This window comes from Trichosurus vulpecula, chromosome 1, assembly GCF_011100635.1.
Source record: "Trichosurus vulpecula isolate mTriVul1 chromosome 1, mTriVul1.pri, whole genome shotgun sequence".
NCBI classification, from domain to species: Eukaryota; Metazoa; Chordata; class Mammalia; order Diprotodontia; family Phalangeridae; genus Trichosurus; species Trichosurus vulpecula.
The window spans coordinates 529,589,395-529,617,247 of record NC_050573.1 but is presented as its reverse complement, the minus strand read 5'-3'; the positions used below and the strand labels follow the sequence as shown (position 1 = coordinate 529,617,247).

The 27,853-nt window shown below is 41.8% G+C and overlaps 1 protein-coding gene across 1 annotated transcript; it reads left to right on the top strand.

Moving 5' to 3' along the window:
- Positions 1-1,593: 1,593 nt before the first annotated feature.
- Positions 1,594-27,853, top strand: AMZ1 (archaelysin family metallopeptidase 1). The gene is given in 8 exon segments (XM_036741288.1): positions 1,594-1,897; positions 2,871-3,038; positions 9,251-9,379; positions 10,273-10,433; positions 11,914-12,090; positions 16,265-16,302; positions 16,304-16,334; positions 27,275-27,853. Coding segments are annotated over 8 exon segments (1,578 nt in total). The 3' UTR covers positions 27,845-27,853.

Here is a 27,853-nt window from a genome sequence, read left to right as displayed (position 1 = left end):
AATGTTTCTATAATTCACCCTGGTCTGGGGTACTGTGTCAGTTTTGGGTGCAATAGTTTAAGGACATGGATAAGTCTGAGAATGTCCAGAGGAGAGTAACCGGGATGTGTGAAGGACCTTCAATCAGTGTGGTAAAAGGGACTGGGGATATTTAGCCAGGAGAAGAGAAGACTCAGGAGGAACAGACATGATGGCATAGCTACCTGCAGGTATCCGAAGACCTTATCATTGGAAGAAAGATTAGATTTACTTCATTATTCATAAGAAGGAATGAATGGATGGACGTTACAGAGAGGCTGCATAAAATAACAACAAAAAATCCCTCCCTATCCCAATATTTTCACTGATTGCTGCCTGGAATTCTCTCCCTCCTCTTCAAGTCTCAGCTAATATCTCACCTTCTACAGGAAATCTTTCTTGTTTTCCCTTAATTCTAACAGGGGTGGGGAACCTGTAGCCTCGAGGCCACATGTGGCCTTTTAGGTTTTTGGATGTGGCCGTTTGACTGAGTCTAAGTTTTACAGAACAAATCCTTTTATTAAGGGGATTTGTTCTGTGAAGTTTGGATTCAGTCAAAGGGCCACACTTGAGGACCTAGAAGGCCACATGTGGCCTGGAGGCTGCATATTCTCCACCCCTGTAGCTAGCACCCTCCCTCTATTGAGCATCTCCCGTTTATCCTGTATGTAGTTTGTCTGCATATAATTAGATTGTGAACTCCTTGAGACCAGGACTTGTCTTTTGTCTTTCTTTGTATTCCCAGCAAGCAGTGCCTGGCTCGTAGTCGGTACTTAATAAATGTTTACTGATGGCCTGATAGTTTAGGCTTGGCATCAGGAAAAAACTTCCTAACAATTAGAGCTGTCTAAAAAGTGGAATGTGCAATCATCTTTTTTTTTTATTGTACAATGTTATGGAAATGCTTGTTTTATTCCATAAATTAAAAATGAAATACATTTTTTAAAAAGTAGAATGGGCTAAGTTGGGAGGTAATGGCTTACTCTTCCCTAGGGGTCTTCAGTCTGAGGCTGGATAAGTATTTGCTGAGTCTCTTATGGGGGGAATTAATTTCAGGGCATGGGTTGGAGGAAATGGTTATTGAGATGCTTTCTAATTTTAAGATTCTGTGATTCTGAAATTGTATAGGAATAATGATGACATTTCCATGATTTTCTCTTCTCCTGCTGCAGAATAACCCTATGGGCTGGCAGACACTGTTGTCACTCCATCATAGCCTCTATTGATTCTCACTACCAATCCAGTACCAGGACCGTGGGTATCCATTGGAAGGAGACCCTCAGGATCTCTTAAATGGCAATGTGTACCCACCTGCTGGCATTCTCTAAAGCCACTTAGATCAGCTCAAGAAGTTCTGGGTCACAATCTTCTTCACAGAGGGAAAAGGTCTTTTGGTGAACCTTGAGACTCAGGGCTTTGACTGTACCTCATTCCTGACTCCTGCTGTCCTCACAGACTTTCCTCAGAAGAAACAACAGTCGAAGTGAGTTCCTGAGGGCTGGTGACTGCTGATGCCAGATCATCAGCCTCCCCCTTCTAAGGCTCTCTCCTAGCTAGAGGGTTTGCCTGGCAGCAATGTTGCAGTGTAAGCATGCTGAGGAGTTCAGTTTTGGTCCCCGGGCTCTAAAGGATGCCCTCATCTCCACCAACCCTGTTCTCCAGGAACTTTATGCTAAGGCCTTTTCCACTACTGAGAGGCTTTTCCTCTCTGAAGCATACAACCCACAGAGGACCCTCTTCTGTACATTGGTCATCAGGACCGCTTTTGACTGGCTCCTAAGCCACCCTGATGCCCCAGAGGACTTTGAGACCTTCTACCACTCTCTCCTAAGGAGGAAACAGAGCATGTGCCGGAAGCATATTTACCTACAGCCAATAGGTACCTTGGGTTGAGGGGAGGGGGTGTCATTCAACTTGGTTTTGGGCTCCAGGCTTCACACCCTGATCTGTGCAGAAGCCAGGATGATAAGGGGTCTAGGTCTCTATCAGAGTCTCTCTGGCTCCCATTCAGGAAGATTTCTGTAACTTAAGCTTTTAGGAGTTATAACCCAGAGTACTCTGAGGTCTCCATAAGCTTCATAGTATTTTGCCTTGGGCAGTGAGAAGAGAGAGTGTGGGAGAGGGAGGGAGGGAGGGAGGAAAGGAGAGGGAGTGTGTACATATGAGACAGACAGACAAACAGAAACAGGTTGGGGGGAAGAGCAGGATCTGGCTAAAAATTTCAAATGGCAACAACAGCAGTGGAGACAAGTGGGTCAGAAGGCTTATTTATCCCAGTGATAAGAGAGAGGAAGAGGGAAAAAAGTGGCCTGGTTCTTTTGCATAGAAATGGGATGGCTTCCTGCCCCTTTCCCATCCCACTGTTGCTTCCTTGAGTTCTAGAGCAAGAGACGATGGAACTTTCCTTGAACCTATAGAGAAGCCCTAGCCGTTGAGTATTAGCAATATCCTAGATGTGAGAGAGAACACCGGTCCATCAGGTGTGCTGCCAAATTAAATTGTATATAGGTGTTCACCCTGAAAGGAAGAAGGAGGACAGCTGTAGCTGTTCAAGGGCTTCAGACGCGATACCACACTCAGAGAGGAGAGAACCCTAACTCCAAAGTTCTAGACTGAAACGAACTGAGGCAAGCATCACTAAGAGCCAGCCCCTGGAAAACCAGTCATTTGAATTGTACCTGTCTCTTGTGGATGGGGAATTCAACCCTTGCATCATAGAGGTGACCATGGTTCTGAAATGAATGCCATTGATCATGTCTTCTGCATCCCGGGGCATATGTGGTTTCTTCAGACTGTGCAAACAAACAGTGTAGGTCCAATGCAGAAGCTGACCATGCTGTTTCTATTCCTAGATGTAATTGAAGGACCTGCAGGGAGTTCCCTCCTGGACTGTCTCCGGGGATGCGTGGAATCTTTCTTCCTGGGGCTTCGGGTAAAGTGCCTTCCCCCCGTACCAATCTCTTCCATCCACTGCTGCTTCCGTCATAATCGGGACTCTGACAAGATCCAGCTCCATGCGGGTCAGTTTGGACTGGGAGTAAAGATAGGGAGTGGCATTATCACACTGGTTTTCATCAATTAGGGCAAATGCCATTCTTGACCTGTATGCCCTGTGGAAGAAGGGAGATGGGGTGGATGAAATCCTGTTTTTGTTGGGGGGGAAAAGTTAAGCACATTGGAAAAGAAGATTTCTACAATTAGATTGTTCGTGCCTATTTCCCCTCCTCTAGGTTATTGCTTAAAAAAATAAAAGAAAAGAAAGAAGAAAAAAACAAGCCAAATTTATGATAAGATACCCCAAGGAATGCAACAGATGTGAGGGAAAGAGTTCCCTTAAAATGGTATCTCTATAGCACTTTGTTCTCCAAGGGACTTTTTAAACATGTCTAACTGAATAGCCAGGGAAGGTACTTTATAGATGGAGACAGGATCTGAATCAGGGTGGGACAGGTTGGAATTGGTTCACTAGGATGATTCATTCAGTTGTATATGGTCATAACTGTAGGGCTAGAAGGCCTCTTAGTCCAAAGTCTTTGTTTTCCAAATGACCTTGTCCAAGATCACACAGGTAGAGGCAGAAGCAGGATTTGAACTCGGGTCATCCGACTGCAATGCTAATCTTTCCACTGTATGAGTGATATCGGATGCTTAAACTGAAGTCTGGAGGGACTCCCTACCCCTGTTTTAGTAGGAAGCATGGGAGGTGGGATTTGAACTCAGATCTCTGACTCCAGTGAGGCCTGGGAAAAGTCCCAAGAAAAGTATGTGCCCAATGAGGGTGTTTTGCCATTTGGCATGCCTCTGCTTAGATGCTTTTACTTCTTTCTCTCTTAATATTCATCTGATTGGGACAGCCCTAAGATCATAGGTCCAGAGATTTAGAGCTGGAAGGGACTTGGGAGGCCATCAAATAAGCCTCCTCAGTTTACAGATGAGGCAGGATTTGGACCTGCTTACTGTAATATTGAAAGTCGAAAGTTGCCTTCCTCCCTGTACTAAAAGATTGACAGTGGACTTAGGGGTCAGGACGTCTGACTAGATGGAAACAGAGCATAGAGAGTCAGAAGGAAGGATGTCTTCCTTTGAAAGGTCAGTCCATGTTGATTAGTCTGAGAGCAACATGGGGCCTTCCTCCTATTCCCAGGGTGCAGAGCCTTCCTCTTATTCTGAGAGTCCAGGGGGAGGAGAGGAGGGAATCTTCATACCTTTTATAATCTGCTTATGTTTTTAAAGTACTTTGTGCCTTTCAATGAGCTTTCATATTAGTAACTTCATTTTATTCCCACATTAGGAGTGAGCATTAGATTTGGAATTTTAGGAAGATCTGACTTTGAGTTCTGTCTCAGATACTTACTAGGCCTGAGCAAGTCCCCACTTCTCCAAACCTCAGTTACCTCATCTGTAAAATCTGTAAAAAAAAAAAAGTCTGTAAAAGATATTTGTAGGACTTACCCTACAGAGATGCTGTGAGGTTTAAATGAGTTAATGTATGTAAAGCACTTTGCAAACCTTAAAGGAATATCTGGATGTCAGTTATCATCATCATCATCTTCGTCCAGTTATTACCATCATCATCCCCATATAGGATGATAGTATAGGAGAGGAAGGGTGTTTGTAGATGAGGAAAATGGAGCCCTGTGGAGAAATGACTCCTCTTTCCTTACCTGGGAGGTTAGTGTGAAACCACTGGGCAGATGTATTACTGTCTACCAATACCACTTAGATACCAACAGACTACTACCCAAGTTTAAGGATTTCTTTTCACCAATAATGGGGAGGAGAAATTGTTTCTTTAGGAAAGTCCTGCCAAGCCAACCTCTCTTGCTTGAGGAGGAGCAGTTGGAGAGTCAAAGAAAGAGTGGAGACACTCAAATTTGTCTGATATTTGGAAAGGAATGGGATTAAAAATAATTTTCATTATCATAATCATCAACATTTCAATATTCAAAGAAGAATTGTATAGAACATTGAACACTCTTACAAAGATTTTTAGAAAAAACTAGAGAGATATATTTGTGTACGTATATAGAATATGTGTATTCTCTCTATAGGTACACACATATAACAAGGTAGTAATAAAATTGTTTTGTTTTGTAATGTTTTATACTTCTTATTTTCTTGTCCATTTAAAATGATTTATTGATATTCCTACTAAAATTATTTTTTATTCTTAAATACCAAAAAGAGCATTTCCATATACATAGCAGAACAGAAAAAGAGGATTGTTAATGTAACTGTGAATCTTCATTTCATATAGCTTTTTTTTCATGTATTGTAATAACAAGGCAATAAACACAACATCAGTGATAATCATGAATATGCCTATGTAGTTCTGTATTGCAAAATATGAGAGACTCTCCATATAGAAGTAGAACATTTATTCAGACACCAGAAGACCAACTCTTAAAGCCAGGAAGCCCACTTTATCATAACAGCAAGGAACTCAAAACACAATATCACAGCATGGAGCCTTGCCATCCCAAAACCATTCTCCCCCTTGCTGAGGCCTTCCCACAAATACACTCACAGCACACCACAGGTCTGCTCTTTCCCTCAGCTCTAACTGCTCTTTCACCATTTCCTGTGACACACTTTCCTTTTCCTCTCAGCAAGCTCCTCCTACCACATGTGACTTAGGCTTCCTGTGATGTAAGCAGGTCACATAGCCTATTAATGAGTGGGAAAGATCTTCAAATCTAAATTGTCATTACATGTATATAATAAATTTTGCCCATTACTTTCTAAACTGTTCTTTTGGTTTGTGCTTTCTTTCTTCTGAATTTGCTTCTGTTCTGTTCATTTAAAAAATTTTCAGCGTTTGGGGTTTTGTTTTTTTTTTCATCAAGACTCCTCTCCATTTCCCTGTCTCCTTGTCCCCCTCCTCTAACAACAACAACAAAAAGTAAAAAAGAAAAAAAACCACACTTATAACAAAAGAAATTCACAGGATGGTCATGTCCAAAAATGTATGTCTCCTTTTGTACCTCAAGACCATCACCTCTCTGTCAGGAGGTAGAGCTTCATCATATATCTTATGGAGAAATGGTTGGTTGTTTCATTGATTCTCTAGAGTTCGTAAGTCTTTCGAAGATTTTTTTTCAACCTTGTTATACTTGTGTAGATTCTTTTTCCTGGTTCATTCTGGTTTCACTTCACTCTGTGCCAATTCCTACTCCTCAGGATTCTCTGTGATCCTCTCTTTCATCATTTCTTACGGTGTAATAACATTCCATTGTGCTTACCTACCACAATCTGTCCAATCATTCTTCAATTGATGGGTACCCCCCCTTAGATTCTATTTCTTTCCTTTTCTTCCCCCCTCTTTTGATCTCTCCTTCAGGATCAGTACATTTTTTTAAATTAAATTTTATTTTCACATGTGCATGCAAGAAAAACAAAGCCTCTATTATAAACATGTATAATTAAGAAAAACAAATTCCCCAATTGGTCAGCAAGTTTGTTCTGCATGTAATTATGGTATTATCTTGATTCTTAACCCTGCCTCCCCATTCTTCCCCTCTTGCTTTCCTATTGAATTTAATGGATTTCTATATTAAACCGTATGTTCAGCCCTCCTTTTTCTGTTTCAGATAAGTGAGGTTCGCTTTACGCTAACTTCTCCCAACCCTTTCTCCATGTTTGTTTATTCTTCTTCTCACATATCTTAATTGTAAGTTCTACCCCTTCTTCCTTTCTATACTAGTGTATTCCTTCTTTTGCCTTCATTTCTCTTTCCCCTCTAAAAACACTCAGACTAGAACCATTCTACTCCAAGAACATCTGTTTTTCTTATTTAGCTTCCCTAACATCCTTTGAAGACACAAAGATTCTGAAGCAACACTTGTTTTTTCTTCCCTTATTAGAATGTCAGCATTATATCATCATACAGTTCCTTCTAACTGTTCAAACATTTACCTTTCTAGATTTCTATGGACTCTTGTGTTTGTTTTTTGAATTAAAGATCCATTTCCCCCCTATAAGATTATACTCACCTTTGCAGGGTAAGTTATTCTTAATTGTAAGCCTATCTCTTTTGACTTTTGGAATGTCCTATTCTAAGATCTCCTCTTGTTTATAGTAGAAGCTTCCAAGTCTTGTGTGATTGTAACTGTAGATCCTTAGTAATTGCAGTTTTGTCCTGGATGCTTGCAGTAATTTTTCTTTGACATGAGGGCTCTGAATCTTGGCTATGACATTCCTGGAACTTTTCTTTTTAGCCTTTCTTTCAGAAGGTGGTCAGTGAATTCTATCTTTACCTCGCCCTCTGGCTCTAATAGAACTCTAATGGACAGCTTACATTTATGATTTTCTGAAATTTGGTATTCAGGCTTTTTTTTTTTTAAATCCTGGTTTTCTGGGAGTCCAGTGATTCTTAAATTGTCTCCTTGACCTGTTTTTTTTTTATATAAGCTTACATTTTCTTCTAGTTTTAGTCTTTTGATTTTGTCTAATATTTCTTATTGTCTCCTAGAGTAGGTGATTTTTGTTTGACCTATTTTTGTTTTCAGGGATTCTTATTTGGGGGCAAGATTTCCCATTTTCTCCTCTAAGCTAATATTTATTTATTTATTATATATATAATACTAGCTAATATTTATATAATTGCCCCCCTTTCCTTACTGTGTGCCAGGTGCTGCACTAAGTGCTTTATAAATATTATTTCATTTGATCCTCACAACCACCCTGAGAGGTGGGTGCTATTATTATCTCCGTTTTATAGATGAGGAAACTGAGACAAACAGAAGTTAAGAGACTTGTCCAGGGTCACACAGCCAGTAAGTGTCTGAGGTTAGATTTGACTTTAGGTCTTCCTGACTCTAGGCCCGGTGCTCTATCCACTGCACTGCCTAGCTGTTCAATTTCCTTCTAATCCTTTCCTTCAAAGCTTTATTTCATTTAAAAAAATTCTTGCTTGATTTCTTCAAGGTATTCATGTAATTCTTGTGGATAATTCTTTTTTCCCCCTTCTTGTTTGTTTCAGAGTTCTTCTTTCCTTCTTTTGGGGGATTTCTATATTCACAATAATTTTTATGATACTTGTCAGTGTTTTCTTTGATTTACTCATCCCTCTAGCCTTAGTTCTTGAACTGGGGTTTGTGCCAGGGCTGGGAATCAGCGAGCCCCTTTCTGTGCTTTTGGGTGGAGTGGTCACTCTTGCTTGGTCTTGCCCTAGTTCACCCGAGTTCTTGGGCTAGACTCCAGCTCCCCGAAGGTGCTCTCCTTATCTCTGGTCTTGTCGGGAGGCACATTTGCCTATGCTGGTTCTGGCTCGGCTGTTGCCCCCCTCTCCTATTGCCTGTGGGCTGCTGGCTGACATTTTGTGCAGCTGTGGGGTAGGAGTCACTTACAGTGACTTCTCATTGGATAGCCTGATTTATGCTCCCGTTTTCGTATCTGTGACTAACCCCTAACTCACTGTTCCCTGTCTCTCAAGTAGACGTCCTCCCTTATAACAGATAAGCGTAGTCAAGCAGAACAGATCAAATAAATATCTCATTCTTCACCTTTGGTTTATCACCTTTTTGCCAAAAGTGGCAGGCATGTTTTATCATCAGTCTTTTAAATCACAGCTGGTCCCTGCTTTGGTGAAAGCAGTTCTGAGGTCTTTCAGAGTCCTTTCCTCCTGTGTTATTACTGTGGGCATCAGAGATTGTTCTCCTGGTTCAGCTCATTTCAATCTGCATCACTTCATGTACATAAATCTCTGAATCCATTATGAAGGTTGGATAATTCACTCAAACACAGAAGCTGTGCCTGTTCAGTTAGGTTTCAGGTTAGTGTGAATTAGAACCTGGATGATTCAGAATGTCTGAGTCCAGAAACTTTCTCTTTTCTGTTTTGTTGTTTCCTGTTTGTACTCAAATGCTGATTGCACATTCTCTAAAAAATTCCAACCTCTTGCATGTGATGAAAGAAAAGGTCCAATTTAGGCCCGATAGAGAGAAGAATTGAGGGTGCCCTAGCTGGCCAGGGATTGTAGGGGCAGCAATCTGCTAGACCTAGAGGAAAAGAAGTTGCCTAGGTTGTAAAGGTAAGGGAAACAGAGACCAGGGACTGAAAGTATGGCAGCCCAAACATTGGTGCCCAAGGAAACCTAGAAGAGTTAAGTGACTTAATCTAATAAGATTATGCCATGGTATAACATTTAGGTATTACCTACGTAGGTCTGTCATCTAATACCTTGTCTGGTTTCCACTGTAAGAACCCACTGCCTTTTGTATTCCATCACCAGATAGCATTTTGACCTTCCTGAAAAATAATAAACCTATGGATGCCCTTTGTGTGCTGGGCCTCACACTCATGGACCTGTACCCCTGTGAAACCTGGAGCTTCACTTTTGGCAAATCCCTTCCAGGACAAGGTGAGATCTGGCTCCTAATGCCTTCTATCCAGGAGGGAAATTTGGGTAGAGCCTTTCCATTCAAAGACCAACATAGGTAAAGACATTTCCTGGGTGTCAGTGACAAAAGTCTTCTTGTGCTCTTCAAGGTGAGCACGTATCTGGGAGAACATAAAATAGAAGACATCCTATAGGTGTCACAAGAGTTCAGGTCTGATGGCTTTTTTTTTGATAGGAGTAGAAGTAGGAAGCATATAGAAAAAAACACCTTCAGTTAATTAATCATGGTTAGGGAGGAATGAGGAAAAGGAAGTCCTGTGGACATGGACTTGCAAATGCCATCTAGGTTAGAGTGCTGGGCTTAGAAGACCTGAGTTCAGATCTGCCTCAGACACTCCCTACCTGTGTGATCCTGGGCAAATCACTGAATCACATTAGCCTCAGTTTCCTCATCTGTAAAATGCAGGAGTTGTGCTTGATGGCCTAGCTCTAAATGTAGGATCCTATAAACCTTTTTCCATTAAAAAAAATCAATTGCTTGGCTTTCCTGATGAGATTATATAGGTAATGAAATGAACGAAAATAGTTTCTGTTACTGGCAACCCAAAATTCCGGGAAAAGTCATTTTCTGGGGGAAAGAACTCTTTTTAAACAGCTGGGGAAGAAGGTCACAAGGGGAGGGATTCTGACTCTCTGCCCAGTGAACACCACAGTGATAAAATGGACAGAATGTGAGTTTTTCTTGATGAGGGATTTCTGAGACGACCTTTATCCCTTTCTGGGAGAGCTGAGGTGGCCCTTTGGGCTATAGCGGGGTTAGATGACTGTGGTTACCTAGGCTCTCTCGACTTCCCAGCCCCGTCTTAACCCCTAAAGCAGGACATTCACTCTATGGTCTTCTCTCCTTTACTCAGAAGTAGGAGTATGCAGCTTTGCCAGGTTTTCAGCTGACTTCTGCCAGGCTCCAGGGGCTGAGGAGATGCCAGAGATCACCATGAAGGTGCCTGAGATAACTCTGAGGGACAGAAATCAGACACTATTCTTCAGCATTCTGGAGATGGTCCAATGCTGCAAGGTATGTGTACCAGGACAGGTGTTTCCCAGTCTTAGAAACCAGGCCTTGTTGTTCTCATGGCTTCTATCACTTGGGGCCAAACTGAAGCTTCAAAGCTATTTCAGATGTCTGATTTCACATATTTCCTTAAAAATGGGTCCTGAGAGGCAGTGCGCTATAATGAATAAAGAGGTAGTCTTGGAGGATGGAAGGCCTGGGTTCAAGGCCTGCCTCTGACCCATACTGGCTAGATGACATGGGAACTATCTTCATTTCTCAGTGCTCCAGGCAGAGAAGGTGCCAATTTGAGTTGGTCGAGGAAGCTCATCACCTGGGAGTTCCTCACACAGATGAAATCACAGGTCTAGTCCCCTCCAAAATAAAGAGCAAAAAAGAAATAGCTTCCTAATCAGCAGTGACTGTTATACTGGCTGAAGGGACATCTCACATATGTAATAGGATGTGGATAAATTTTAAAATGATTATAGAGGTTTGACGAGCCATTTTAGGGGAAGATGTAGTCTATACATAGAGTATAAATGAGACTGGGAGAGTCTGAGGATTCCAACTGGCTCAGGGTGTTCTTCAACCATATGGAATTAAATAGCTTCCTTAACTCTGAATCAATCAAGCTAGAATCTCCCTTACCCCACCCCCCCATAAAAAAAAAAGCCCAACCCAAACCCGCCCAAATCAAACAAAACAAGACATTACTAGGAGTCTCCAATGAATTCCTTCTCTCCTTGGAGTCTGTTCAGGGATTGCTCTTGGACTTAATCCAGCAGCGAGTCCAGACTTGGGGACAACCTCTAAGGGTTGGTGCAGGGCATTATGGCCCACAATCACAGGTTTTGATGATCAAGCATTGTATGTAGCAGGACTTAATACATCTTTGCTGAATGAAATAGATGAATGAATGAGGCTCATTGTCTGCTGCAGGAACTAACTTCAGATGCTGCAGTGAATAAGAGATTGTTAATGTCACCTGGCATACCCTATATATTTTGACATCCCTCTAATCAGGAGTGTGCTGGAGCCAGCTCAAACCAAAGGCTGATTGTTAAATTTTCAGTGGGAACATTTACATTTCAGAAACTGGCAAACACTACAAGTCAGAGCTTCATTTATTGCTTGGTTGATTGACTAGAATTAAGAAAGTTATGAATAAAATGCTAATATTGTAGATTAAACTTAAAAGTGTGACCTGTATTTTCAGAAAGCTGGTTGTTAAACATTTACCAGCACACCAATGCTTCTAATATACATGAAATACTGACAGGCATATCACTGAAAAAAGGGCCTCAAAAAATGTTTATTTTAGTGGAAGGAAACAGGATGGGCCTCTCTCCTCAAGAGGGGTGGATTGCTTCCCTTCTGGAGTGGAAAAATCCCAAGCTAAATGACTGGGGTGGAGGGAAAGTGGGAAATATGTGAACATGGATGAGTATGGATGAGTTTTTCCTCTCCAACTTGGTCAAGGATAATTTTATTTTCCTAATAGGTCACATGTCATGAGATCTGCCACTTGATTGGTTTGGGAAATTGCCGCTGGCTGAGCTGCATCATGCAGGGAGCCCTGAGTGTGGATGAGGCCCTCCTCCGGCCCCTGGAGCTTTGCCCTATCTGCCTTCGGAAGCTGCAGTATTTCATTGGATTCAAGCTTATTGAGCGATACAAGGTGAGTGATACCACTCTTGGTACCCACGAGGAGATGAAAATTAAAAGAGGTATCAAGAAAAAAGGGGAACAGGTCCATGCACGTGCCCCACATTCCATGAAGACACTTGGTGACCCTGAGCATCTGTTCCCACCCCCACTTAGCTCACAGGTGAACATGGATTTACTATCCTGTAACTTAGGATATAGGTCTTACGTGACATAGGCATACAATTATTATTATTATATTTGTGTTGTTGTTCAGTCCGGTCTAACTCTTTGTGACCCCTGTGGACCATGGCACACCAGGCCCTGTCCATGGGTTTTTCCTTGGCAAAGATACTGGAGTGGTTTGCCATTTCCTTCTTCAGTGGATTAAGGCAAACAGAAGTTAAGTGACTTGCCCAGGGTCACATAATCAGTAAGTGTCTGAGGCCACATTTGAACTCAGGTCTTCCTGACTCCAGGCCAAGCACTGTATCTGCTGTGCCACCAACTTGCCCATATAGCACCTAAATGTAAGCTATTATCAGCTAAAAGGTGATTTGTGGGAGAAGGCACTAACCGTAGGGGAATAATACCTCACACAGGAGGTGGCGTTTGAGTTGGGATTCTGAGAGACCGAGGTGCTGAGGGAGGGCATTCCAAGCCAGCGCAAGGGCACAAGGAGATTATGTCTGAGGACAGGAGGAAAGCCAGAAATCCCTAGATCACCCCACAACTCCCATTTTAGCCAATAGTGCTGCCTGCCTTACTTTATACCAGGCCACTGACAAAAATCAAAATGTGTGCATGTGAGGGTTGACTCCCCTTCCAGGCCCTGCCCACTTTCTGAGGGAAGATGCCCATATATAAGATGTCAGCAGAAAGGAAAATGAGGAGAATCATTAGATTACCCACAAACTGGGTAACTGGAAGTTGTGCATACACTTAAACACAATTCAGAAGATTTAACCTTCTGGTCTGAATGCAGATTGAAGCAAACTATTTGCTCCCTCTCTTTTTTTGTTTGGTTTTGTTTTTGATTACGCTTTTGTTTTTATTTTGTTTCTCCTTTCTCATGGTTCACTTTATTGGTTATAATTCTTCTTTATAACTTGACTATTGTGAAAATACGTTTAGTGTGAAGGCATATGTAGAACCTATATGGGGTTGCATGCTGTCTTGGGTGAGAAGGGGACAGGAGAGGGAAGGGGAGAAAATTTGAAACTCAAAAACTTGAGGAACTGAATGTTGTAAACTAAAAATAAATAAATTTAAAAGAAAAAAAACTATTAGAAAAAAGATTTAACCTCCTGACTTTGGGTCAGATGGCAGTTCTGAGTCGGACACTAATCAACTCAGCCCAGCCAGGATGTCTAGAGGAAGGCTTTTCCCCAGGGGATGAAGGCTGGAGAGCTCGCTGACAAGAAGGGCTGCTAGTGAGTTCCCTGTTTGGAGGAATGACATCACAAGGCCAAAGTATTCTTGTTCTGGCCAGGGTAGTTTTCTGAGACACTCATGACCATCCTACCCTGTGCTGGCATCAGTATTCCTCTGTAACTTGGCCCCTCAGCAGTACCTTCAGAACCTATTTGTCACAGCGATTGGAGCATTAACCCTGAAGGAACCCTCCTGTGCCAAAGGTGGGAGTGAACAGATCTCTGATCCCCACCTCAGAGACGTCAGTGACACTTGGCATTCCCAGGGGAGCAGAAAAAATTGGTCTGATGCCATTTTTATGATTTCACTTGATAGACCAGCCTACTCCCAAACACTAGGTCAAGAGGGAAGATGTTCCCATGGAGATAATCTTCAGCAAGAATAACACCAATTTATTTCTTCAGAAAGGGCTCAAAACACTCCACACATTTATGTGCTTCATTCTGTACTTGTATGTTGTAAATGCTGTTAAAAGAGGATACTTTCAAGGCCAGGCTGAGAAGTTCAGAGAATGGCGATATTTCTATCAGATGTGATCAGGGAAAGCCTTGTGGAAGGGGTGACCTGTGCTGAATCTTCAGGGATGGGTAGGATTTTGATAGGTGGGGATTGTGAGAAAGTGAGAGAGCAATGTCCATAGGTGGTGAAGAAGATAGACCTGGGGAATGACCGGTAGTCCAGTTTGTCTGAAACATGATGAATGTCTGGTAAGGATACATAATGAGGTAGGGAAGGGAGGATGGGGCCAGAGTGGTAGAAATTGTCAGTCTTAAAGAGTTTGTACTTAATCTGACATGTATAAATAAAGATGCCATGGAAGCCTTTTAAGCAGGGCACAGACACAATCAAGGGATGCTTTAGGACCAGGAGTTCTTAACCATTTTTTGTATCATGGATCCTTTTGGCAGCTTGATGAAGCCTGTGGACCTCTTCTCAGAAGAATATCATTTTTAAAAAAATTAATTAATTTTCCCCCAGTTACATGTAAAAACAATTTTTAACATTCGTTGATAAAACTTTGAGTTAAATTCTCTTCGTTGCTCCTTCCCCACCCCCCTCACCCCATTGAAAAGGCAAGTAGTTCAATATGGGTTTCACATATACAAAACATATCCATAATAGTCATGTTGTGAAAGAAAACATAGACAAAAAATACTCAAGAGAAATAAATTAAGTAAGATAAAAAGTATGCTTCAATCTGTATTCAGACACCATCAGCTCTTTCTCTGGGGATGGATAGCATTTTTCATCATAAGTCCTCCAGAGTTGTCTTCAATCGTTGTATCGCTGAGAACAGCTAAGTCATTGACAGCTGATCATCTCCCAATATTGCTGTTACTTTGTACACAGTACATTTCACTTTGCTTCAGTCCATGCAAGTCTTTCCAGGTTTTTTTTTTCTGAGAGCATCTTGCTCATCATTTCTTATAGTACAGTAGTATTCCATCATAATCACAGACCATAACTTGTTCAGTCATTTCCCAATCGATGGGTATCCCCTCAATTTGAAATTCTTTGCCACCAGGAATGAACTGCTATAAATATTTTTTGTATATATAAGTTCTTTTCCTTTTTTTTAAATATCTCTTGGGATACAGATCTAGTAGTGGTATTGCTAAATCAAAGGGTATGCTTAGTTTTGTAGCCCTTTGGGCATAGTTCCAAATTGTTCTACAGAATGGTTGAATCAGTTCAAAACTCTGCCAACAATGCATTAATGTCTCATTTTTCCCACATCCCCTCCAACATTTGTCACTTACCTTTTCTGTTCTATCAGCCAATCTAATAGGTATGAGGCAGTACCTCAAAATTATTTTAATATGAATTTCTCCAACCAATAGTAAGTTGGAGTATTTTTTCATGTGGCTATAGATGTGTCACCTGAAAACTGATCATATATTTTGATCATTTATCAGTTAGAGAATGGTTCTTATTTTTTATAAATTTGACTCAGTTCTTTATGTGTTTGCGAAATAAAGCTTTTATCAGAGAAACTTTCTTCAAATTTTTTTCAGTTACTATTGTTAACTCTGTCTCCCTCCCCATTTATTCTATTCTCTTTTTCCTTTCATCCTGTCCTTCCTCAAAAGTGTTTTGCTTCTGATTCCCCCCTCCTTTCTCTTATTCCCTTCCCCTCCTACTTTCCCGTAGGATAAGAGATTTCTATACCCGATTGAGTGTATATGTTATTCCCTCTTTGAGCCAATTTTCCAAAGAATATTATTAAAAGCATAAAATACCTAGGATTACAAATGAAAACATAGTTATATTGAAATTTAGTTATAATATTTCAAAACCAAGTTCACGGACCCCAAGTTAAGAATCCCTTCATTAGTATTACTGATCTGGCAATAGTATGCAGAACAGATTTGAGCGTGGACAGAAAATAAATAGGACAGGTAGGTGGTGCTGTGGATAGAATGCTGGGCCTGAAGTCAGGAAGACTCCTCTTCCTGAGTTCAAATCTGGCCTCAGACACTTACTAGCTGTGTGACCATGGGCAAGTCATTTAACCCTGTTTGCCTCAGTTTCCTCAGCTATAAAAGCAACTGAAGAAGGAAACGGCAAACTACTCCAGGATCTCTGTCAAGAAAACCCCAAATGGGCATCATGGAGAGTTAGACACAACTGAGCAGCAGCAACAACAAAGAGAATAAACATAACAAAAATTCCAGCATTTCCTATTTATATAGTGCTTTATAATTTACAAAGCGCCATCTTCATGAGCATCCTTTGAGGTAACTAGAATAAGAATTACTATTCCTATTTTATAGGTGAGGAAATGCCAGGAAGTAGTTGAAAATGAGGGACTGAGGGAAGAGCTGGGGCGTCATCTACAGAGAAGCAATGGTAGGAGTGGATGATTCACCTAGGGGGAGAGTACTTATCCTGACCCATTACGAGCCCAGCTGCTAACTGAGGGGCAGGGCATCACAAGTCGGAACCTTCACTGCACCAGGAAGTTTGCCTACAATGGCAGTGGGGAAGGATACCTATGCACAAACCTAGATCACCTCCATCCTTACGAAGCCACCACTTGATTCTACTATTCCCTTAAGGGAATTCATTTTGTATCTCTTCTCCCTTTCAAGTTCAGACTCCAGAAAGGGTTCCATATACCCCTTCTATTTCTATGCTTCCTGACAATAACAACCACGCATTTCTTAATGCCTTGCAATCTGGTTTCCATCCTTACCACTTGACTGAAAATTCACTCTCCATGCTTACCAATATCTCTCAAACATTTTTATTTGTATCTTTTGTTTTTATATCACTTTCATATCTGACTACATCCCTCCTTCTTCCCCTATCCATGGAGTAATCCTTTGTAACAATTAATAAGAAAGAAGAGACAAAAAGCAGTTTAGCAAAACTAACCAACAAATCAAATGAGCTGACAGGATGTGCAATGCAGCACAGCCGTATTTCTCCTCTCGTCTCCCCCCTCCCCCAGGCACCCCTGCAAAGAAGAACAGGAAGTACCTTTTCTCATCTCTTCTCTGGAGCCAGCAATCTTTTCACTACTAAATTCAATGACCCTTTCTTATTTCTCTTCCTTGCTCGACCTGTCTTGAGGAAGCTTTTGATACTGTTGTCCGCTGCTCCTGGCTACTCTCCTCCCTTGGGTTCTGTGACATTTTTCTCCTGATTTTCCTCCTATCTGACTGCTCTTTCTCCTTCTCATTTCTTTTGCTGGATCATCCTCTTCTTCCCACCCATTAAGTGTGGCCATTCCCCAAAGCTCTGTCCGGAACCCTCTTCTCTCAGCTAATGTGGCTCAGTGGACAGAATGTGGGATAGAATGTTAGAATCAGGAAGACCTGAGTTCAAATGCTGCCTCAGCTACTAACTATGTGACCCTGGCAAGGGTCACTTAACCTCTCTGTACCTTAGTTTCCTTATCTGTAAAATGGGAATAACGCTGGCACTCATTTCACAGGGTTGTTGTGAGGAAGAAATGAGATAATACGCATAAAGTGTGCAAATTTTAAAGTGCTGTATAAAGCCAGTGAATAATCCTTATGGTCTCATCAGTTCCCATGGATCCAGTCATCAGTTCCATGCCTATGACTCCAAATCGACATATCCAGACCTAATCTTTCTTTGAGATCCTGCCCTGTGTTGCCTACAGCCTGCTGGACATCTCTATCTGAATGGCCCATCAACATCTCAAATGGAACCTATTTTCCCCTGATCTCTGTTAATGGTGCACCTATCTTACACACACACACACACACACACACACAAGCACACACATGTGTGTATCTACAGAGGCATACATGTATGTGTATACTTATGTGTTTTTATATACCTATGTATGTGTGTGTTTATGTATATAAAATGAGTTACTCATGCTCCTATCTTTCTAGTCACTCAGGCTCATAACTTTGGAGTCAGCTTGACTGTTCCTGCTCCCTCAAGCCCAATATTTGACCGGTTGCCGAGTCTTGACAGTTTTGGCTCCATGACCCCTCTTGTCTCTGTCCTCTTGCCCCATTCACATGGCCCAGACCCTAGGCCATGCAGCCCCACCCAGCCCTTTCCCCTGGACTATCGCCATCTTCTAGCTGGTCTCAAGCTTCCTTTTCTCCTTCTTCATTCATTCTTCTGCATGGCTGCCAAATTTCTCTTCCCAAGACACCAATGCAACAACAACTAAAATTTCTATCATGCTATGTATCAGACATTGTGCTGAGTGCCTGACAATTGTTATCTCATAATCATAGCATCCCCTTACTAAAAAAAATCATCAGTGGCTCCCTATGGCCTCTAGGATAAAATATAAAAACACTTATCAACTAGGTATTGAAGGCCATCCATAACCTGGTTCTCACCTACCTTTCCAGTCCTACTTCATATTATTTCCCTTTACACATTCTCTGTTCCAGTCAAGCTGACCAGCCAGCTGTTCCCTGTACCTGGCCTTGCGATTCCTTCTCCTTTTTTATTGCACAAGTGGACCTGCAGGTGTGGAAGGAGATCCTCCTCACCTTACAGAATCCCTAGCTCCCTTCAGCATCCAGCTTAGGTGCCATTTCCTGTCATTTTCTTGAGCTGGTGGGGGAGAGGGGGCATTAGAATACAAGGTACTTTTTTAAAAATTTATTTTTTATTTTTAGTTTACAACACTCAGTTTCACAAGTTTTTGAGTTCCAAATTTTCTCCCCTTCCCCCCAGGATGGCATGTAATCCGATATAGGTTCTACCTATGCCTTCACGTTAAACTTCTTTTCACAATAGTCAAGTTGTAAAGAAGAATTATAACCAATGGAATGGGCCATGAGAAAGAAGAAATAAAACCAAAAAAAAAAAAAGAGAGAGAGAGTGAGCAAACAGTTTGCCTCCATCTGCATTCAGACTCCATAGTTCGTCTGGATGTGGATAGCTTTTTCCATCATGAGTCTTTTGGAGCCATCTTAGAACCTTGAGAATGCAAGGTGCTTCAGGGAAGGGCTGGGACTGTTTCAATTTCGTGGCTATAGCATGGTGCTCTGCAACATAATAGGTACTTAATAAACACTTATTGAATGAATGTATTAAGGAAATAATAATAGACAATTATAGTAATAGCCAGCACTTTAATGCCGCAAAACATTTTTATTGTTGTGCCAGACCTTCAGGTCCCCATTTGCTTTTGTTTTGGGGTTTTTTTTGGGCAAGGATACTGGAGTGGTTTGCCATTTCCTTCTCCAGCTCATTTTACAGATAAGAAAATGACTTGGATAGGATTAAGTAACTTGCCCAGGGTCACACAGCTAGTAAGTGTCAGAGGCTGGATTTGAACCCAAGTCTTAATGACTCAGGGTCCCAATCTGAGACTCTCTGCTCCTAACCTAGCTCTCCTGCCACACATAAGCTGCCAAGCTGCGCATTTGCCAAGTCCAGGCCAGGGTCTTTCATCTGAATTTAGTCTAACAGAGTGGGGAGCACAGTTGTCAAACGCTGAGGGGCTTGGACCGAGAATATTAATTAATTTGCCTGTCTTGGGACAAAGAGTAACAGGAGACACAAGGAGGGTGTCCTGTGGAGCATGTCGCTCAAGGACTGCCGGGATAGTCTGTTTTTCAAGTCTGCCCCCTCTGAACGTCATTAAGGAGCCTCCATGAGTCCCAGTAATATGGAGAATAGAAGCTCTGATAATGGCCAACATTTATGAATAAAAGGCATCAATGAAGGAGAGAGGGAGGAGGGATGTCAGGATGGTTCCGTATCATGGAAGTCAAATTGGAGGAGATTGTCAATGTACTACAGATAAGTCAAGGAGGCAGCTAGGCTGTGTGGTGTGCGTAGAGAGCTAGACTTAGAGCCAAGAAGACATGAGTTCTAATTCTGTCTCAGACACTTACTTGCCATGTGATCTCGGACAAGTCACTTAACCTCCATCTTCCTCAGTTTCCTACCCCACAGAACTGTTTGAAGGATCATATTAGATGACGTATGTAAAGCTCTTCTTCCAAAACCTTAAGCTATAGAAATGCTAGCCGTTATTATTATAACAAGGACCAAGCGAGAAATCCATTAGACTTAGGAAGTCCCTTGTAACCTTTGGGACAGCAGTACTATGGTAGGAAGTGGAGGCCAGATTGTAGGTGTTGGAGGAATAAGGGAGTAATGGAGGTCCGAAGTATTCTTTTTTGAGAAGTTTGTTGATAAAGGAGAAAGCTAAGAGGGTGGCTTGAAGATGTCATAAAATCCTAGATTTAGAGCTTGGGAAAGGCCAGAGGCCCTTCAGAGGCCATTTAGTCCAGCCATTTTAATTTACAGATAAGGAAACTGAGGCTTGGAAGGTAAGTGGCTTGCCCAGGGTTACATAGGAATGAGCAGAGCTCGAATTTGAAACTCTCTTTGTTTGAAGCTCCATGACAGGGGTGGGGGTGGGGAGATATTGAAGTTGAAGGCAGATTTTTAAGGCAGGGAGATCAGGGCTTGAAGCAGAAGGAATGGAGCCAGTGGAAGATTTTGAAGATAAAAGTGAATAAGTAAGACAGAACATTTTGCCAACAGGGCCCCCAGCTGACTTCAGTGCAGAAACCTAGGGAGATGACAAGGCCCAGAAATTCTTGTGTATAAACAGGGAAGTTTAAAAGGCAGTTTTATGAGAATTTCACAAGGTTCAACCTCTCATCCAAGAAATGCTCTCATCTTGCTCCCTCTTGTCCCCAACCACTGGCAAAAAGAAAGGTGAGATGGACAACTCTCCTATTTCTACTTTTATTTGGGAATCTTTGTGGGCCTCAGTTTCCTCATCTTTAAAACATTGGACTGGCCCCTTTGGACTGGCTCCTTTCTTTCCTATTGTCTCATCACCTACAATAATTGTTTTCACCAATACTCTCAGGGAAACTCAGATAATAATGTGATATTGTAAACATTTATTAAGTGCCTACTGTGTACAGAACCCCAGGTTAGTTGATGGGGGAGATATAAAGATCATACATATGTAGTTTTTGCCCTCAAAAAGCTTCCAGTCTGATAGAGAATCTCTGGAACTTGGGCCTGTCACTGCCTACCTGGCAAGGTCTGTAACTTGCCCTCTTAAGGGGAGAATAGAGAAGGGCTGGGGGGAAGTCAGAGGCAAGGTCATCCTCACTTCATAGGATGCAGCATGGTGTCAATAAACATTTATTATTATTTTAAAAATTTCATTTACCATAATATAAATAATATATTATCTATATTTATGTATAATAAATAATATAAAATACATTTAATATTATTTATTAAGCACCTACTGTATGCCAGACACTGTGCAAAGAGCTGGGGATACAAAGAGAGGCAAAAGACTTCCTGCCCTCAGGGAGCTCACAGTCTAATGGGAGAGATAACACCCAAACAACCATGTACAAATAAGATACAGACAGGATAGATTAGGAATAATCAAGAGATATAGGTCACTACGTTAAGGAGGACTGGGCAAAAACTCTTTGCAGAAGGAGTAACAATCTGAGACTTGGAAGAAGCCAGGGGAGCTGGGGGGAGTAGATGAGCAGGGAGAGTGTTTCAGGAATGGGAGACAACCAGTGGAGGAAGAGCAAGGGGCTTAGTACCATGGGCTCACAGAAGATGTGGGGGTGAACAGGGGGTGGAACAAGACTGCAAAGGTAGAAAGGGGCCAGGTTATGAAGGGGTTACAAGCCAAACAGGGGATTTTATGTTTGATCCTACAGGCAATAGGGAACCACCAGAGTTTGTTGAATAAGGGGATGATACAGTCATGTAAATGATAGGTACTTTAGAAAGATCATTTTGACAGCTGAGTGGGAAAAGCACTGCAGCGGGGAGAGTCTTCCAGCAAGAAGACCAACTAGCGGTCTGTTGCAGTAGTTCAGGCATGAGGTGATGAGGGCATGCATCAGGATGGTTGACAGAGGAGAGAAGGAGTACATATGGGAGATGATACAAAGGTAAAAGCAACAGCCTTGGCAATAGATTGGATATGGGGAAGGGGTGAGAGTAAGGAGTAGAGGATGACACCTAGATTAGGAGCCTGGGTGACTGGGAGGATGGTGGTACCCTCCACCATAGTAGGGAAGTTGGGAAAAAGGAAGGATTTTGGGGGTAAGAGAATGAGTTCAGCTTTGGCCATCTTGAGTTTAAGATGTCTGTGGGACATCCAGTTCAAGATGTCTGATAAGCAGTTGGAGATGTGAGGCTGGAGGTCAGGAACTGGCTAAGTAGGTTTAAGAGTCATATGCAAAGAGATGAGAACTGAAATCATAGGCACTGATGAGATCTCCAAGTGAAATAATATAGAAAAAGAAAAGAGGGCCCAAGATAGAGCTTGGGGAGACTGCTTATGGATATGATGTGGATGAAGATCCACCAAAGGAGACAGAGCAGTGGTCAGACAGGTAGGAGAGGAACCAGCAGAGAGCACAGTGAGAAAAACTTAGAGAGGAGGGAATGTCAAGGAGAAGAGGCTGATGAACAGTGTCAAAGACTGTAGAGAGGTCAACAGGGATGAGGACTGAGAAAAGGCCATTACATTTGTCAATTAAGAGATCAGGGAAAAAGAAAAAACCCTATATGTTCTAAAGCTTTTACAGCAGCTCTCTTTGTGGTGGCAAAGAACTGGAAATCGAGGGGATGGTATATGTGGTATATGACTGTGATGGAATGCTACTGTACTAAAAGAAACGATGAGCTCAGTGATCTTAGGAAAACATGGAAAGACTTGTGCAAAATAGAAAAGAGCAAAATGAGCAGGACCAAGGGAACATTGTATACCATAACAGCAACATTAAGAATGATTTTGAGTGAATAAGTCATTTTGTCTGTTATAAATATCCAAATTAACTAGAAAGGACATATGAAGAAAGATACTATCTGTATCCAGAGAAATAACTGATAAATAGAAGTATGTATAGAATAATTTTACATATTTTATATGTTTTACATATTCATATGTATATTTACATAGAAATATAATACAAATATTTACCTATAATATACAAATATAACCCATATAAATATTTACATGCAATATATACATATATAATTATATAAATAATTTATATATATATACATATATATATATATACACACATACATATATATCTGTGTCTAATAGTAGCCATCTCTAGGGCAGGGGAGGAAGGGAAGAAAAAAAAGAAATTTACATAATAATTTTGTTGTATATTTGAAAGGAATAGCAAGTTGTGCATGGTAGATTTGCAGTTTCATGTACAATTATCTTTTTTATTGTACTATGTTATGGAAGTGCTTGTTTTATTCCATAAATTAAAAACAAAATTTTTAAAAAAGGGGTCAGAGTTTGTCTCCAAGATTTTGTGTCATAAGGGCAGGGAAGAGGCATTTGGCTTTGATGACCATGATCTCAGAGTCTGAGCCTGAGAACACACTTGAAATCTTTGTTCATTTTTGTGCTCCTGAATCCCAGAACTTCTGTAATTAAGTTGGGTACAAAGATGTCCCTTCCCCCACTTGCCACTTTCCTCTTCTCCCTTTAGCTCTCCTTCACTTGATGGGTTTTTTTTAGGCAATCAGGTTAAGTGGTTTGCCCAGGGTCACACAGCTAACATCTAAGCATGGATTTGAACTCAGATCCTCCTGCATCCAAAGCCGGTGCTTTATCCACTGTGCCACCTAATTGCCTTCCTGCTTCACTCTTGAAAGAAACATACTAGGGGAAATGGAAAACATATCAATCCTTGAAGGAATTCCCCACACCCTTCCATTCCTTCAGTCAGCTTCAATGATCATCTCTACGCAGATGACTCTCAAATCTTCTTGTCCAGCCGTAAACTTTCTGCTGACCTCGAATCTCACATCTCCAACTGCCTATTGGACATCTTGAACTGGATGTCTTGTAGACATCTTAAACTCAACATGTCCAAAACTGAACTCGTTATCTTTTCCCCCAAACCCTCCCCTCTTCTGACTTCCCTCTTACTGTGAGGGTACCACTGTCACCCTCCTAGTGATCCAGGCTCCAAAACTGGGTGTCCTCCTCTGTTCATTCTCTGCCCCCTCCCCACCCCCCCCCCCCATGTCCAATCTATTGCTAAGGCCTGTTGATTTTACCTTTTCTTTAAATCATTTCTCAAATATACCGCGTTCTCTTCTTGGACACTACTACCACACTGGTCCAACCTTTCATTACCTCATGCCTAGATTATTGCAACAGCCTGCTGTTTGGTTTCCCTACCCCAGGTCTCCTCTGCAGTCCATCTTCCATTCAGTTGTCAAAGTAATCTTCCTGAAGTATAGGTCTGACCATATCATTCCTCTATTCAATAAACTCAGGTGGCTCCCTATTACCTCCAGGATCAAACATAAAATCCCCTGACTTGTAAATTCCTTCCTAAGCTGGGCCCTTTCTACCTTTCTAGTCACCTTATACCTCCACGTATTGAGCGATCCAGTGATACTGGTCCCCTGGCTGTTCCTCCTACAACACACCCTATATCTGTATCTGGGAAATGTCTCTGGCTGTCCCCTCTCCCCTACCCCACTCCTTATACTCTTCCTCCTCATCTCTGTCTCCTGGCTTCTTCAAGTCCCATTTAAAAAGTCCTTCCTTCTATAAGAAGGCTTTCCCAATCTCCCTTGATTCTAGTGTCTCCTCTCTGTTGATTATCTCCAATTTGTCTTACACATATCTTGTTTGGACATATTTGTAACTTGCATATTGTCCCCTCCATTAAGCTGTGAGCTCCATGATGGCAGGGACAATCTTTTGTCTAGCTGAATCCCCTGCCCTTAGCACAGTGCCTTCTCCAAAGTAGTTTATCGATTGATTAAATCAGGGTATTTGCCTCAAATACTATCGAAATTTGGGCATCGGTAAGTGGTTTCAAAGAGAGAAGAATTACCCCAGAGGGAGGAAGAGAGGAAAACTAGACTCAATATAGCTAGCACTTGTTTTAGAAGAGAAAGTAGTCCACAATGTAGCCTGAAAGTTTGACACCTAAGTTTGAGTGTAGTGATGCTGCCCTCTGCTGTTAGCATAGCAGATTACCGACATGGCAACTGATGAAAAATAGTTCATTAGAGAGGCCTGGGCTTGGAATTAGGAAGACTCCTCTTCCTGAGTTCAAATCTGGCCTTAGATGTTTACTAGCTTTGTGACCCTGGGCAAGTCACTTCACCCTCCCTCAGTTTCCTCCTCTGCAAAATGAGCTGGAGAAGGAAAGGGCAAACCCACCCGGGTATTTTTGCCAAGAAAACTCCAAATGGGGTCACAAAGAGTCAGATACGACGGAAATGACTGAAGAAGCACAACACTGAAAACTAGCACATTAACCACACTTAAGCTACTTGTGGCAGTTAAAAAATTTTAAATACAAAAAATGAGGTTATTGGCCATCTGCAAACTGGCACCTTAGACTTGCCCAAGCATAAAGAAAAATTTTATTCAGAATTTACAATATATGTAAAAAAATTTAAACCTTCATGTACAAAAGTTAAAACATCATTCAGTTTTTAAAAATGAGGCTTTTATTTATTGGTGTTTAAATTATTTTCAACTCAAAGTATTTTTTAAATGAACTTCAATATTTTAAAAAGCCCTATATCATACACATGGAGCAGCTTCCACCTGTTAAGCTGAGGCTATGTGGGTCCATTTACAAATGAGCCACATGTGGTGCACAAACATAGGCCTGTAGGCACTGCTAAAAACATGGAGACACTATTATGCCCACATACTATGAAGGCAGCATAGTTGAGAAACTAGCTTAGGAGGAGGACATCTTTCTGTGTATTTGATGTACATGCTAAAATGAACTATTTCTCCCTTAAGGAGAGTACAGGGGGACTTGGGGAAAACCAATCAAGGGTCACCCCCATCTAAAGTGTAACTGTGGATGATCACACAGTGAACTGAGAGCTACCATCAGGGAGCTAATAGATACTCCATACCCCAAAGCCACAATTCCAGATGGAATGGAAGCCCCTGTTTTAAAGAGGAATAGAGGCCCTGTGATTGGGGTATCATACATAGCCCCATGCTTCAGAATATTAAGGGTTTCACTGTACAAATTCCATTTAATTTAATTCCGCAAGCATTTATTAAGCATCTATTACGTGCAAAGCCCTATGCTGGGCCTGGGGATATCGAAAATGAAAGAGTCTTTATTCCACTTAGTAACAGGTGTTTTTTATGTGTTGGTTGGTTTTCCTGAGTGCCTTTCCCTTCTCCCTGCCTCCCAACTCCTTGCTTTTTCTCTTTGTTATTAGATTATGGAGGGGGTATAAAATACACCAGGAAATATAAATGATGTGAAAACAAAAGATAGCAATATAGTTTTATATTTTTAGAAACTTAACAGTTCCTGCCCTAAAGTACTTTACATTCTACCGTCCAAACTGTAAACTAAATATTGTTTTCCTGGCCTCTAGATCTGTAATGTGGTCGACCAAAGCTCACAAGCCATAAGCTAGAGAAATCTTGTTTCTTTTCTGCCCAGACAGCTCAAGATACTCCAGTCTCCTTTCTTCTCAGTGTGCATAAATCACTGCAGAGGAATAGCAAAAGGGATTCTCGGAGGAGGGGAGGGGGGGAAGTATGACTTCTCTAGCCTCAGGGGACTGTGTATGCGTGGGTGGGAGGGAAACAGTAGGGAGAAGGGGAGTTGCAACTGTTCCAGCCTCAGCCCACTTTTCGGAAATACAATGGAAGAGCTCTTGGCCTTCACAGTGGCCGAGTCATGCAGGAAAGGAAATGATGTAGGTATATACGAGGCTTGCTGCCCATTTGTGTTTGTCCTAAGTGGTCTGGGAAATTCACAACCCTCCTCTGTATTCTATAGCCACCTTTGCTCCATCAAGTTTGTCCTTTGTCATCAGGGTTACTCCTGGGCATTCTGGCAGTTACTATGGACACCATCTGGGGCTTGGCTTATTGCCCTCCGATGTTCATGGGAGCCCAAACAAAAGGTTGCAATCATAATGGAGATGTACACAGAAGGAAACAGCCTTCTTAGTTCTTTGCCCAGATCTATGGGAATTTTTTAAAATTAAAATTTTTTTTTCAATGAACAAAAATCTATTTCTCTCTCTCTTCCTATTTTAAAAAAGAAAGACAAACAAAAGTCTTGTTAACAAATATGCATAATGAAGCAAAACAAATTCCCAAAATAACTGTGTCCAAAAATGTAGTTTGCATTCTGCCCCCTGAGTCTGTCACTCCTCTGTCAGGATGTGGGTACGATGCTTTGTTATCAGTCCTCTGGTATGGTGGTTGGTCATTGCACTGATCAGAGTTCCTAAGCATAAGTGAATTAATATGGAGAATTAAGTCTTGGTTTCTCTCCTCACAGAAACTCTATGCTTGGATTCAAACTGTGGCTGCGACGTGGCCCAGTCATGAGGCAGGAGACTTGTCTGTGTCTGAGGATGTCCTCCCCTTCAGCTCAGACTCAGGAATGGGCTGTGAGAATGACTCTGAAGCAGTCACAAGCCTGTCAGAGCCCCTCACCCCAGACACATGCAGTCACGCTTTCTCCATTGGGCAAGAGCTGGAGCCTGAGGAGGGAATGTGCTCCCTGGCAGACCTGGACAGCCAGCAACAGCTGGGAGACCTTTCTGGCTCTTCAGATATCATCAAAGAGCATGAACTCTGGCTGGCAACTTGCATCTCTGCCTTGGAGAGGGATGTCTCAGAGGAAGAGCTGGCTGAAGTAGATGGGGCTGTGGATGCCCTTGCAAGGTGGGAGATGTTCACAGGACAGCTCCCAGCCCCCAGAAAGGACTTGCCTTTCAGTAGAGACAGTGTAGGGCTACGAAAAGTCCTGGGGGACAAATTCTCCTCCTTAAGGCGGAAGCTGAGCACAAGAAAACTGTCCAAAGCTGAAACCTCCCCTTGTCGATGGAAGTGGGAAGACAATTAGTATAGCAAT